This window comes from Mollisia scopiformis (assembly GCF_001500285.1).
Source record: "Mollisia scopiformis unplaced genomic scaffold LY89scaffold_15, whole genome shotgun sequence".
NCBI lineage: Eukaryota > Fungi > Ascomycota > Leotiomycetes > Helotiales > Mollisiaceae > Mollisia > Mollisia scopiformis.
In genome coordinates, this window is record NW_017263595.1 from 669,061 (window position 1) to 682,960 (window position 13,900).

Below are 13,900 nucleotides of genomic sequence, written 5' to 3' on the forward strand. Positions count from 1 at the left end.
TGAATCATCACTCGAAGGATACTCCCTGCACTTCAAACGCGGAGACAGGCTAGACTGCCAGTTTCCTCCAATTCGAAGCATTTCCGCACGGCTCATTCGTTCTCGGATTTTTTCCCGCCCACCCAGATTATACCCTCTTTGTAATCTGTGCATCTAACGTCGAATTAACCTTACAATCCTCCGTGTCACCAAACCATCATCGAAACAAGCGTCCCCGATGAGGTGGTAGCACAGCCCGACTTAGTCTGATAGATCCGACACCCCAGCATTCATATAAGGATCCGTCTCAAACCAAACCAGAAGAATACCGCTTTAGTTAGACGTTCATGCATGGCATTGGCACCTTTTCATCTGTCAAATTTGAAAGACACCCAATCGCAAGAACACTCAACCCAATTTCATCTCCGCTGATTCAAGAACCGGTACCAAAATGGTCAACACTGGAAAGCCATCAAGAGGTTGTTATATGTGTCGTGCTCGACGGATCAAAGTAATCATCATCTTCAGGATGTGAATGTTATGTACTGACAGATTCCAGTGCGATGAAGGAAAACCGTCTTGCATGCGATGCCAGAAATCGAAGAGAGTCTGTCCAGGTAAGTCGTACTCTACGAGGTCGAATGCAATGAAATTAATATTGGTCTCCAGGCTATCGAGATGCATTCGAATTGAAGTTGCGCGACGAGAGCAAGTCAACGAAAAAGAAACTGAATCGTCGAATCAACCAAGAGCAGTCAGATCCAAACAGTCTCGTTTATAATGCGGAATTATACCATGGACCAAATGTCGCCTCTGGACATGGAGCTTCGCACTCGCGAAGCAGTTCGATATCGAGTAGCAGCTCCCAACTGTCTTCAAGTCGGAATAGGTCCATAGTACCGTATCCTCACAAGCATAACGTCATAGCGACAAACATGACAAGTCCCATCCAGCAACAAGCTGCTTGCTATTTCCTCTCCAATTTCGTGTTGGTACCGGAATCAGGGACAATGCGAGGATATCTCGACTTTGTACTACCCCTCATGAAGCAGAAAGCCCCGCAGACAGCACTCGCGTACGCTTTTTCAGCTGTTTCTTTGGCAGCACTAGGCACTAGACCAAATTCCAAAGGCCTGGCATCCACGGCTGACGTTTGGTACTTGAAAGCGTTGAAGGAAATCAACGTCGCCCTGAAAGATCCAAAAGTAGCCTCATCGGAAGCCACATTAGCGTCAGTGATGTTGATGGCATCTTTCGAAGTAAGGCGAGACATACCGCTTAACCATACACTTGCTGATGACTTTGTAGCAATTAACACCCTCACGGATGAAGGTTGGAGGTTGGGCTTCCCACATCGACGGTGCCGTAGCTGTGATTAAGTCTTGCCCTATCCAGAGATGGTCCACCGGCGTTGGAAGAGATCTTTTTATTGCGGTGAGAGCTCACAAGGTACTTTACATAATCCCAATCCAACTCAACAGCTAACCTAGTCTAGACTCTTCAATGCATAGCAAACTCCAAGGACGTGGACAGAGATGTCGACTGGCTAGGCGTTCAAGCTTACGACAGCATTGTACAAAGCTTTGCGACGATAAATCTCAAAATGGCAGCTCTTCGCGCTGACAACGACCAAACGACAACTTTGAAGACACACACAGCAGATAATGTCGAGAAAGTATTGGCATTGCTTCGAAGAGCAGAGTCACTTGACCAAGAATATATTGAGTGGATCAAGGCCCTTCCAGCGAACTGGGCGATAAAGACCGTTTCTTGGATCGATGACGAAGTCCCCGATCTCGAAAACTCGGTGGTCCATCCGGGACGGGTTGATACCTATGGTGAATTATGGATGGCTTACAAATACAACATCGTGCGTGGGTGCCGGCTATTCATATGGACGGTCATCCTCCGGTGTGTTGCCTGGCTTGGTGATCCACGAGACTATAGACTTACACCGGAATATACGACGGCGTCTCGAATATGCCAGCAATTGGTCGAGGACGTTGTGGCTAGCGTCCCTTATTTCTTTGGTTGGAACCGTGACAAAGATAGTGCCATGGTAGACAGATCTCAGTATGCTTGCGGAGCGACTGATTATAGTTCTGTCAAGCCCCTCGCTGGTATCTTTGTGATGTGGCCGCTGTTCGCAGCTGCAAGCTCGGATTTTGCGTCACCATCACAACGAGTCTTCCTCAGAGGACGGCTTAAGTTCGTTGCAGAGATGATGGGCATCAATCAGGCTTTGATCTTGTTCCAGGTACGTTTCTTCTGCGTTTTTTTATGCGTTGTCTCACACCAGTCTAGGCACAACTAGTTCATCCTTCACTCTACATTGCTCGTGAACGGATGAATCTACGACCAACAACTTGCCACTCGTCCGACACGCAAGTAAAGATCGTCTCAGGCGTTCCTTCAGCCTCCATAGCTGTACCTGCCAGCCCACCATCCTCACAAGACGGCATAACATGGACAGCATCTCCCACGACCAAGGAACAGACATGGACGGCCAAAGCCACGACACCACCACCAACAACACAAGCCTGGCAACCAACCACGTCAGACTCAATCCAAGAGAAATGGAACACATCAGTCTTCACGCCCCCACAAGACCAAGTCTGGCAACCCGCCACACCACCCCAAGACCAACTCTGGCAACCCAACACCCCACCCCAAGAACAGCTCTGGAGCGCCTCAACCAGCCCTCCACACGATATGTGGAAAACCTCCTCGCCTCCCCACACGCAAGATCACCTCTGGACCTCACCATCTCCCACCTCCTGGAGAGCGAGTCCGGAACGCCAAATCGACAGCCAGAACCAAGTCTACAGCCTCCCTCTCTCTCTTCCCCCAGACCAACAAGTCTGGCAACAACCATCACTGCCGGTCTCTACAGCAACGCTTTCTTGTGCCGGGGATTTTCTCCCGATGACGGTGCATGATCCGGGGCAGGTGTGGGGCGCGGGGTTCGACGACTCGGCGCCGAATTGGCTTCCGGGGACTCTGAGTGAGTCGATGGATATTTTTAATCAGCATAATGATATGCATGGTTCTGAGAACGAGAAGAAATACAGCAGCCCGGAATCTGGAGTTTCTGGGTATGATGCTGTATGATTCTACTTATTTTCCGATTCCTTGTTTACTTTCGGCTTTGTTTATTTATGCATACAATATTTGTTACGGGGGGAGGAGATGAGTCTGTGCTTTCGTGTTGCGGGTATAGCCCTTTCGACTTGCTAGAGGCTCAGTTCTGGACACTCGAGTCAAGCAATTGATGACCTATTCAGACCTGCTGAAGGAGGCTAGATGTTGTATATAGAACTAAGGGAAACAGGACATCGGAGGAGCTTTTGTTGGGTTGCATTTCGGCTGAACAGGGAAGGAAAAACATTTTTATGAGATTATGATTATTGTGTACGATACGTTCTTATTAGAGGTAGTCTGTCATAGATTGCGGTGGGATCTCGTTATTTCTTTGGGCAGGGGTCTGATTTAGCGTGGAGAAGGAGGATTACCGCTGGACGGATGGGTTGGGTTGGGATTTATTTATCTCTTCATAGCTTTGGTTCTTGATGAACTTTATTTATTCATATTTTCTAAGTTATGTATTTTCCATGTCACTCGTCAGGTTTGGTGTCACAATCAAATTCTTAGTCCAAGTGAGAACCGGCTGATAGACAAGACCTTCAAAGCTGAAGAGACGAGATACAGGATAGGACTTATGTAGTTCCCTTGACATTGATACGCGTCCCTATTATCACAGATCCTTCTCTTGAGTACGATTACACCCCGAACACTTCTTCAGGAAATCAGTTCTAACTATTGTCATAGCCTCCAATCCAATCCGCTCTTATAGATATTTGCGCAGATTGCGCAAAATGCGCATATAGCGCGAATCGCGCGGAAGGCGCAAATATCGCCAATATAACAGTAGCCACAGAGAGCTATTGGGAGCACTTGTAGCACAATACTAAATCGTATTCCTTAACCAAGTGGACTGAACATGTCTCATCTCCGTCTGATTGCCTCCATGCCTCCGCGTCTAAGAAAGTTTCGAGGTACTAAGAATCTAAGCAAAAATATCAAAAACGTGAATACAAAGCGCATTTAGCTGTGCTATTTTCCGTCTCGTAATCCTCTTCTGAATCATCAACGAGTGAATTCCTGTCATCTTCAAAGACTTCTCCTGCGTTACCACAGTATTTGCGGTCAAGAAAATCGCCGCGTGTTTGATGACTCTTGAAGAACTTTCGTGATTTTGTCGTGGTGGCGATAGGATCATGCAATGATTGCACTGTCATGGTGTACGGTGCTGATGACAATGACACAATTTCTCCTCACGTAAACCCAAATCAAGATCGGAGCTTCAACTCTATTGACAAAGCTCGATCAGATCAGTGGTCCAGTAAGCGCCCTCAGCTTCAAAGACACTGATATATTTGGAGCTATCCCGAACTTTTGCTTCATCAAAAAAGACAATGATTTCCCTGAGAAGTCCGCACCTCATGTACAGTACCTACAGGTGCAGAACGCCAAAAATTCAATCAATCCATGTCCCTGGCATCTTGGACTTCTTGTACGTCCCTTGTATCTTGGCTACTTTCGTCATTTTCTTCTGCCAGCGGCGTTCGAAGCGTTGGTGGAAGAGTCCTGCGACTCTTTTCATATCTTCTTCTGCCCAGCTCCCCTTCGACCATTCAAAGCAACTGACCCATATCGGATAGATGTAAGGCCAATTGTGCATTGCCTTGGGACAGTACAACTCATACCAGCAGTCGTGATACACAGGGCCCATGTGTCTGAATTCGTGAAGGACTTCATATGCACGCCCATCAGGGTCTATCCACCAGTCCCAAGACAAAGAATATGGTTCTCGGTCGAAGATATGTAGGATTCGTCTCCGATCGCCAACTGCTTCGAGTTCGACCCACTCAGGATTAAGTCGGCGCTCACGAGCATAAGATAGATATTCTGCAACATCCACATTGCTATCGTGCAGCATGTCCAACAGTCTTACGCCAACAATTCCCGAGGCGTATTGATTGTCTCCGGTGCTGTAGGCACTATCGATCAAGTCTCGTAGGGGCGCGCTGTCGACACCTAACCAGTGAAGATCAGCCTTCTTATTTATCAGGAACTTGCCAATCTGCTTCCACTGTTCGACTTCATACTGATCTATGCCAAGACGAGACATCCGCTGGACGACAATTTCGAGAGGACGGGAATAAAACAGATTGACGTTCTCCTCCGTCACATAATTGTGTATACTAAAGATGAAGTCCGAAATTGGATCAGAAATTATATTAAGGAAAAATGCAGGGCAAATTTCCGCCACATCGACTCCTTTGTCTACCCCAATGATAAGATTATACAGAGCAGTCACACGATTGTACATCATTGAATTCTCCTCTAGAGGGAGATACCAGCCTCGGGGACGCCTAGTATATAAATGCGTCAGAATTTCAAGTCTCTATGGCCGAACCGCCGAAATGGTATCTGAAACACAATGCCATAGAATCTTCGGTACTCTGAATTGGTACTGTATATCAAACGACGTTTCCAGCGATCCATTCCAATGACACTCCATTATCAAACAAAAATCTAAGCACGAACCAAAGATTGAGGTTGGAAAGACAACCACTTACCTGCCACGGGCGTCTTCCACACCGGGTTGCACTCCAAAATTGAGTAATAGAGCACTGGTTTCGACGTTGAACCAATGTACAGTGTCCTTTTGAATGCGTGAGAAGAGGTCTAACAGGGAAGACACCTGTCACATTAACTTACGTGTAATAAAGTTGCTCCGTGGCTGTCAACACTGTAGGGCGAAATCTCGCGGTCGCTGAACAGTTGTTGTAGGCCGATGGTATCGTTTTGCGAACACATCTTCCATACTGGATGATCATCTCGAATGATTGGGTAAGTTCGTAAGACCCTCTCAGCTGATCCGAAAGCGCTCGAATACTGTATCTGCACACACCGGGAAAAGAACGACGGGATGATGAACCATGACCTTTCTTCTCTGGTATACGCCTTTGTGGAATGTTCTGCCTCGAGGTTTTCTTCGGATTCTGAGCTTACTTTGGCAGCGATGGTTCCTAGAACACCCTTATAGACCAGTCTTGAGGTGGATTGGCGGTGATATGACGTCGATTGGATTCGTTGATAAGGCTTCTTGGTGGACATTCGATGTGTTGAAACACTTTTGTTATCAGTGACATCCATCCGGAGTAAGACGAGTTCTTGGGTGATGGTAGCTGCCGCAGCATTGGTCGATGATATGCCACTCATCAGCTTTTGTAATCCATGAGAATGTGAGACGCTATTGCAAAATCAGACGATGAAACATTGCAAAATGGGAAATGAACATACGCTAAATTTGTCGTCATTACCAGATTAAGATTGGTCACGGCACGATGCAACTGCATCTCAATCTGCTCAATATCTTCCTTCTTGCACGCTAATCGAAAGCGACCCAAGTACTTTGTCGCTGGGTTTTTGGCCTTCGCATTACTCTTTGCCTTCGCTATGAGATCATCGAGTTTCTTGAGAGTGTTATCGCATGTCTTCACAGCCTTCAATATGATGGGTGAGACGTCAATATCCAGATCGCCTTGTTGTATACGCTGGTGCTCGACCAGCTTCCCCACACTGTCGAGAATCAATTCAAGCTGATCTAGTAGATCTATCAATCTGTGCAGCTCCTCGGGCGCATCTGCTATCGATCGTAAGAATCGTTGGATCTCACGGACTGAGTCGACAAGCTGAATTGCGAGAGAAACGACTGCGATGCCGCTGGCAGCTGCACTTAATCCGTCCATGATAATTCAGCTCGCAGGGGAGAAAGATCAAAACAAGAACAGCGTGGCTTCGATGGTTGACAATTGATATCGATGAAAAAAGACGATAGAATGCAGAAGAACAATCAGCGCGATGAGGGATTTCAAGGTGCGATTTCACAGCCTTGCTGTGATGCAAGTGTCAACACTTCATAGGCTGCATTGTGTTGGAAGCCGACGAGAATGCCTTGCGAAAAGCCTGCAGGCGCTTTGAGACCGAGATCTCAACAGCGAAATATGAATGTGAGGTATGTTGATGAATTGATGAAGGAGATGAAGAGGTTTCTTTGAATTTGCAAGATGGGTAATTGCAAACAAGCAAACATAATGCTTTAGGAAAGAACAACTGCACCGTTTCTTCCGTACCGTACCTAGAGTTAGAAGTACCTTCCCTCGCAGCCTCACTCCTGCTCAGCCTCTGCAGAGGAAAGAAGAATTTGCCATTCCTATATGTTGGCCAGCAAATATCTGCTACAATTAGTCGTCCATGACTTCGAGCTTCGTCGAGGCACTTCTGCATCTGCCAATAGATCTGAAGACCTTGCAAGTTCGACGTTCCTGTGCTCCGGCCGTAGCTCCTCTACCTTGGTACACTTCCAACGTCTCTCAAAGTTCTTTCCTTTCTTGAATGTCTCAAGTTCAACTTCAAGTTCAGGAAAATTTAGAACTCGACTCCGACCCAGCACTCCTTCCCAAAAAGACATTCACAAATTCGGCAAGAAACAAAAACACGACCCCTTGACATAAATTCCCAGGCCCTCGCTAACTTCCGTCCACCTACCCATTTCAGTAAACACACCTCTCCTTTCTCGGCTAAGCTGGTGCGATTTTATCCATCATCAGGTCTGAGTCTAGTAAATACGTCATACCTCGGCCTAACGAATTTTTTTCCTCTCCAATCAATTCACTCCAATCAATCACTGGCGAAAACTTTGAATCACATCACATCAAAAAATTTTATCACATCACGGATCAAAAAATTTCAGATGGAAAATTTTGCATTGCATTAAATTCCTAGGTATCTATGCAAACATCCCCACCTCCACCCCCATTCCTCAGCTATCAGTCGTTAAGCCCACTGATCCTCGAGCAAATTTGCAAGTTGCAACCCCCCTCCCCCGCAGTAGCAGCAGAAAAGCAAACCAATGATGCAGCAGGCCAAATTCTCTGATTGTTACACTCTCTCAGTGGAGGTAGTAGGTATCCCATCCCATGCCCGATAAAATGCCCCCCAGCCAGCCAAAGATGCATGCATGCCTTCTTCCCATTCCGATTCCCATGATACGCCCTGTTCAGATCCAGCAAATCGCAAAGTTGAAAGGGAAAAAAGAGAACTCCTTATCAAATCCCTAATAAAGCATTCCTCTCCATGCAAAAAAAGATCCTCGTTATGGAAGAGAGGTAGAACCAGTCCAAGCAAAGAAGGCAAATAACCAGCGCAGCTGAAAATAGAAAACTCCATTCCTCCCTCGCTCGCAGTAAAAAGGATCCAGTCCGCCCGAATCGAATTGAAAAGAAGAAGATTTGCCGAATCCAAAAAGTAGCAACCAAGGTAGAGAAAACAAAGGAGAAATTGTAATGAGTGGAACTTTCTTGGAATAATGCCGAAGAAAAGAAGAAAAATCCATGCAGTATCATGAGACGACCGATTTATGCAGATGTTGCGCAGCGCGAGCCGCTTTTGTGTTTCCCTTTCCCGTGTATATAATGATGATGCATGCGTTGTTGTGTCCCTGTTCTGAATGCTGTTGTTCCCTTCCATTTGTCCTTCTGTGTGATGCGCCTGAAAAATACGAAAAGAAGAAAATTTGGGGAATCGCTGAAAAGGCCCAAGTATTATCTGTACAATGTCGCGATGATGTTCGTCGACGGGTTGGTTGATGGTTTACAAGATATTGAAGATTTGTACAATAGAATCGAATTTGGTGGAAGGAGCTCTGTTTATTGGTGACCGCTGTCCATAGAGGATTTTGGTGACATGGGTGAGCGGTTCCAGACGGTGCGGCCGATGGTCTTGAGGACTCCCACGCTGTCGGTGGTGGCAGCTTCGGGACCATTGACGTAGATGCTGGTAGCAGGGTCGATCTTGATGCGGCAGAAGAGAGTCGAGAATAAGAATTGATCGCCGTTGTTGTCGTAGAGAGGCAGAGTACGGTAGCCTTGCTTGAGGCTGCACAGCTTTGCAGTGTACGTAGCAAGTGGCGCGCCTTTTTCATTGTAGCTGTTGCCATCTGTTGAGCATCTGACAGTCCAACGAACGAAGACCAATTCGGGATGCTTGGTCGTGAGGGTGAAGTTGAACTTCTTGTCAAAGATTGGGTTGAAACCATTCTCTCGGACAATTTGAGTACGTCTTCTATGAGGTGTACCAAGGCCCGATGATCCATCCTTGCCAGAAGCATCAAGACCACCTTCACCCACAACGCCCTTGTTTTCCTTGTCCTTGTCATCTGCGTGGTAGACTTCGACTTCGACGTAAGGGTCGACAGAACGGTTCGAGGCAAGAGTCTTGGGTCGCATAAGCTGTTGTGCCGATACGACATCGATGGAGAAGGTGACATTCTTCCGCTCTCTCTTGACGTGACCATCCCCAGCTTCCTCGGGAACAGTTGGGAGCATCTTGATCTCTCGGATTTCGCTTGGCTTGAGGACGTAACCCGATTGATCTGTGCCAGCAGCAAACATCGCGTCGTTCATCTGCATTCCAAGATCATACGTCTGCCAGTTCAAGGCAACCATTTGTACCGAGCGTCGCCAATACTTGAGGGGATCAAAGTTCGTTGAAGCAACACGCCATCCATTGGGATAGACTCGCATCATGTAGCGCATGTTGTGACGAGTGATGATACGCTTATCATCCTGAGTCTTGCTGTTCTTGTCGAAAGTATTCTCCATGAAGCTGAAGACGTGATTGTATGTCTTGCTTTCAGGAGCATCGAAGCCGTGAAACTTTAGACCCATGCTGTAGACACCAAGTTCTCCGAGGACTTTGATGATATTGCTCGTCTTATTCCTGCGCGTACTATCCTTTGCTCGAGCAATATCTTCTGTGAGACTTTCGCTATCGCTCGTGCTGCTGCTCAAGCTATCTTGACCTTCGCTTCCAGAGTACTTTAATTGACTGCGCGTCATGATCCTATTTGCTCGGACATATGGGCTTGGCGGCAGAAGACCGGCTGAAACGGTAGAATTGTCGAGCTGAAGAGGTCGAACGAGTGGCGAATTGAGACTGTTGCCTCGATTTCGACCGACAGTCTGTTCCATAACTACAGCGTCCTCAAACATTCGAGGCTTCTTGACCTTTATCAAAATGCGACCGAGTAGTTCTGACGGCGAGGGAAGCTGTTCCGATGTTGGATCAATTGGCTGAGTGACCAACTTCGAACCGCAGGTCTCCTTGATAATCTCAGCCATGATTGCTTGCTGTTGAGGATTGCAGTGGACCTCTAGCGATACCCACAATGGATAGGGAGACTTGACGAAGGCGTACTTGCTAATGGTGGACATCACATCAGCGAAAGAGACTTGGCTGGTGAGTGTCCGACCGTGCATGACGACAGGTTCACCACCGCTTCCGTTCCAGCAGTCAACCTCTACACATCTGCAGCCTCGATTCAGGGCTGAGATGTAGGCCTCCACGCTAGATTGGCCAGCTACTTGGCGACCGAGCAAGTAGGTGTTGTGAGAACTCGAAATGTAGTATTCGTTCATCGGTCGATCAAGGGAGTACTCGGCAGGCGCATTGTCCAGAGGGAGGTTGAAAGTAGAGATCATGAAGCTGGATAGTGCAGCCTCATTCATTCGTGGAATCTCGGCATCGCTGCCTTCTTGCTGTGTTTGTTCTCTTGGTTTCGACTTGCGAGCGAATTTAGCGAAGACGGATTCCCAGTGACTGCGATTGCTTTCAACATCCTCATCTTGGACTTCGACAAGGAAGCGGAAGAACTCTTCGATGGTGATGCCCTTCTCAGTATCGGCTGTCAATTCTCGATAGATTGCTCGTACGTCTTCTCGTCGCTTCATAAGCTTGACGAATTCCTGGAACTCGACGAAGTTCAAACGGCCGGAACGTGAGACATCGGCTTGTTCGAATTTAGTACGGAGGTAATCAGACGAGCCGTAGATGTGGAGCGAGCGGCACAGTCTCTCAACGCCGACAAATTCAATCTCTTCGTCCACGAGATGAGAACTCTCTGGAGATCGTCTGTTCATCTCGGTGCGCCAGTGCGCTTTCACCGCTTTCTCGTGAAAAGACGATAGTGAAGCCATGAGTTCTTGACGGTGTTTTGAGATGGCTTCAAGTGTCGTTGTCCACAATTCAAATGTCTGGTCATCACTGGCGATCAGATGCATAAGTTTCTGTGATTTGCTTTTGGATTTGTCGGGAACATTGTAAATGATCGTGAAGAATCTCGTCTCATCAGCCTCGGAGATTCCATGTTCTTGGCGGTAATTTCTTGCGTCAATGCCTACTCGAATCTCTGTGATATCGTCGATATAGAGAGATTTCGACGGTCGATTCTTGTCCCAAGATACCTTGGCAGCTTCACGCTCCAGAACAAAAGTCAAGAGTTTCTTTTTCTTCTTGGTGATTTTTGTCATCGCCGTGCCTTGCAAGAGAATGGAAGGGATGACTGGACCAGGAGCAGGAGCGCTGCTTGCGACGGTGGAGGAACCGATGGATGCTGTGGTGCTTGGAAAGTCAATGCCAAGTCCATATGGACCTCCGTAGCTATCAAGATTTCCAAGTTCAATTTCATCATCCGAGTCGGAGAATAAAGCTCCTTTGCCTCCTTCTGGAGCTGTGTTGGTGCTATCACTTCTCCGTCGCATTATGACAGGCCCTGTGCTATGATCCCGACTCATTGCGGTAGTTGACGATTGACGTCGGCGACCTGCAAACTGCGTTGCACGGTTGGAGAGTCTTCGGATCAGTCCAGGAGACTTGCTCATGGACATAGCCTCACTCATAGCACTCTGACTCGATTTGCGCGACACGATCGATTCGGGGAGCTCGAATGGAGGAAGGGTGAATTCGGCATCACGGCCCCGCAGGCCTTCTGGAGAGCCTTGTATAGAGGAGTTGTTCGTAGTAAGTTGTGCGGTTTCGGGAGACATAATGGGCGACGCTTGTAGAGAGCTCGAAGTCGTTACGGAAGAGGCACTTATGGCCGAGGCAGGAATAGGCGACGCGGAAGAGTGAATGAGAGGAAGAAAATTCGTTTGGACGTGGGTAGGTTTCGTATGCCTCGCTGAGGAGGTCTGCGCGGTTTGTGTGGTCATGGTTGTAGAGAGAGAGTCTTGGGAAGGAGTTGTTGCCAATTGTGAGTGACTTTCGGAGCCGGGCATTGCGACCTGGGTGGACAGAAGGAATTGCCCAATGGTGCGGCCTTGTAACGTCAGCAGTAAGTGAAGGAAAGTCGAGGACTATGAATGGCACGAGGTCTCTGTGCAAGAAGGCATGTCTTCTCTTGTTGCGTGCCGCAATATGGTAGAAGGGTTGCTGTCGAAGCGGGAGGCCGAAGTAGGAAGTCGAATGTGGGACTTTGCGCCGCGGATGCAAAGGCTTCTTGCTTTCGCAAATATCAAGTCATGTGGTGTGTAAATGGTCGCCGTGGGTAATGCTGCATTCGAGATAGCTTATTCGTGATGCACCTGTCCAGTTGCGGAATCTGGGTGAGGGTTCGTGGACGGGGGGTGCACCGCAAAGGTATTATCCACGCCTGCTGCAGGACGTATGTGGAGGACGAAACGACGAAATTCGAATGTGACGGGACGAGCAGAAAACCAGAAGGGCGACGGTCGCAGACGCGTGCGAAACAACAAAGTAGAGGGCGAAGGAGTGAATTGCGTGTTTTATTTTCCCGTAGGAGACGCGCGAAAGTTGGAGTAGAACGGAGTGAAGTGGTCGGGCTTATGAGAAAAAGTCGAGGATCGAGTTTCTTGGTGGTGGTGGTGGTGATGGTGCTGCTGCTGCTCGGATGGAAAGGGAGAGGAGAGTTTTTTTGTTCCCTGTCTCGCTCGCGAACGCCTCTTAGCAGCCAGAGCCAGAGCAAGGACCTTTTTTTGCCCGGGATTGCCTAGCTGGGGTAACCTAACGATCGTTGACGACTCTGGAAAATGCGGAACTGCGCGTGGAAGTTTGCACTCGAATCCCCGGCAGTCGACGAGCTGAGGAGGATTGGCAGCAAAAACAACAGATGGCAGCACAGCGACCCACGAACGAAGCAGATGAGGAACAGTTTTTAGACTTTGTTGTCTGGGTGAGAGGGTGCGCGCGTGTGTTTGATCTTGAATAATACACCTCAGCCTCCTGATGGGACCGGGTGCTATGCTACTGCTATGATATATGCTAATGCCAACGCTCCAGAAGGGGAGTGTCAAGAACCAGTAGCCAAGGTCAGCCTAGGTCGCGGATGCAGAAAATAGATGGCGCGGTGGATGTGCTTGTGGATGTTGATCGTTCTCGTCGTTGATCCTTCGAGGCTTCGACGGCCTTAGATGTACGAGAAGGGTTCAAGGGCACGACCAGTAAGTCAGAATGCGCAGCACCGCGTGAGGCCGGCAATCTATCAGACACAACAATAGGGCCGGGCCGGGGTTCTTCAGGTGCAATGATGATAATGTTGCCTGTACTGTAGATGCAGAGAGTAGTCGGGGCCAGGAGCATTAAGTAGTATGCTGGCTGCGTGGGATATGAGGTGGGATGGGAAGGGACGGGTTGCAGTATTGGCCCAATGGATAGACAACCAGCAGTAAGTAAGTGGTGAGTGAGTAAGTAAGTAGTAAGTGGTACTATGGAGGGCGTGTGAGTGCTGAGTGCTGAGTTGAGTGAGGATGGTGGACGTAAGTAAAGTAAGTAATAAATGGGTGAGTGAGGGAGGCAGTACGGGGGAGAGAGCTTGGTATTATTATTTTCTGGCAAATTGACTGACGATGATGGCCAGTCCAGTCTTGACATGCAAAGGAGAAGAAGGAGGAGGAGGCTTGTCTGTCCTGGCTGCACTTCTGTGACTGGCCCCAGAGCCGACGAGCAGAGCACGACTGCTGAGTCCAATCCCAATCCCAATCCCAATCCCAATTCT

General features: G+C 48.2%; 4 protein-coding genes across 4 annotated transcripts; 2 read left to right on the forward strand and 2 right to left on the reverse strand.

The window, feature by feature from the left end:
- Positions 1-430: 430 nt before the first annotated feature.
- On the forward strand, positions 431-2,293 carry LY89DRAFT_588204 (uncharacterized protein; the record flags this gene model as incomplete). The annotated part of the gene is made up of 5 exons (XM_018209469.1): positions 431-490; positions 539-596; positions 649-1,238; positions 1,288-1,428; positions 1,475-2,293. The coding sequence occupies 5 exons, from the start codon at positions 431-433 to the stop codon at positions 2,291-2,293; spliced, it is 1,668 nt and encodes a 555-aa protein (XP_018069723.1).
- A 3,202-nt stretch (positions 2,294-5,495) lies between these two features.
- LY89DRAFT_111170 (uncharacterized protein) lies at positions 5,496-6,518 on the reverse strand. The gene is made up of 3 exons (XM_018205073.1): positions 6,349-6,518; positions 5,764-6,233; positions 5,496-5,707 (listed from the first exon to the last, which is right to left on the reverse strand). The coding sequence occupies exons 2-3, from the start codon at positions 6,199-6,201 to the stop codon at positions 5,618-5,620; spliced, it is 528 nt and encodes a 175-aa protein (XP_018069724.1). The 5' UTR covers positions 6,202-6,233; positions 6,349-6,518; the 3' UTR covers positions 5,496-5,617.
- A 2,238-nt stretch (positions 6,519-8,756) lies between these two features.
- LY89DRAFT_698179 (putative 1-phosphatidylinositol-4,5-bisphosphate phosphodiesterase 1) lies at positions 8,757-11,933 on the reverse strand (the record flags this gene model as incomplete). Its single annotated transcript, XM_018216964.1, has 1 exon — positions 8,757-11,933. The coding sequence occupies one exon, from the start codon at positions 11,931-11,933 to the stop codon at positions 8,757-8,759; it is 3,177 nt and encodes a 1,058-aa protein (XP_018069725.1).
- Positions 11,934-12,314: 381 nt separating this feature from the next.
- Positions 12,315-13,057, forward strand: LY89DRAFT_111202 (uncharacterized protein). Its single transcript, XM_018205074.1, has one exon. The coding sequence runs from the start codon at positions 12,465-12,467 to the stop codon at positions 12,897-12,899; it is 435 nt and encodes a 144-aa protein (XP_018069726.1). The 5' UTR covers positions 12,315-12,464; the 3' UTR covers positions 12,900-13,057.
- The last annotated feature ends 843 nt before the right edge of the window (positions 13,058-13,900 follow it).

Excerpts from the sequence above, each read along its gene's own strand:
- LY89DRAFT_111202 (XM_018205074.1), top strand. The coding sequence starts at position 12,465 with ATGCACCTGTCCAGTTGCGGAATCTGGGTGAGGGTTCGTGGACGGGGG.
- LY89DRAFT_111170 (XM_018205073.1), bottom strand. The coding sequence starts at position 6,201 with ATGGATGTCACTGATAACAAAAGTGTTTCAACACATCGAATGTCCACC. Across the intron at positions 5,708-5,763 it reads ACGGAGCAACTTTATTACAC|GACACTGTACATTGGTTCAA; the intron begins GTAAGTTAATGT and ends CGCATTCAAAAG.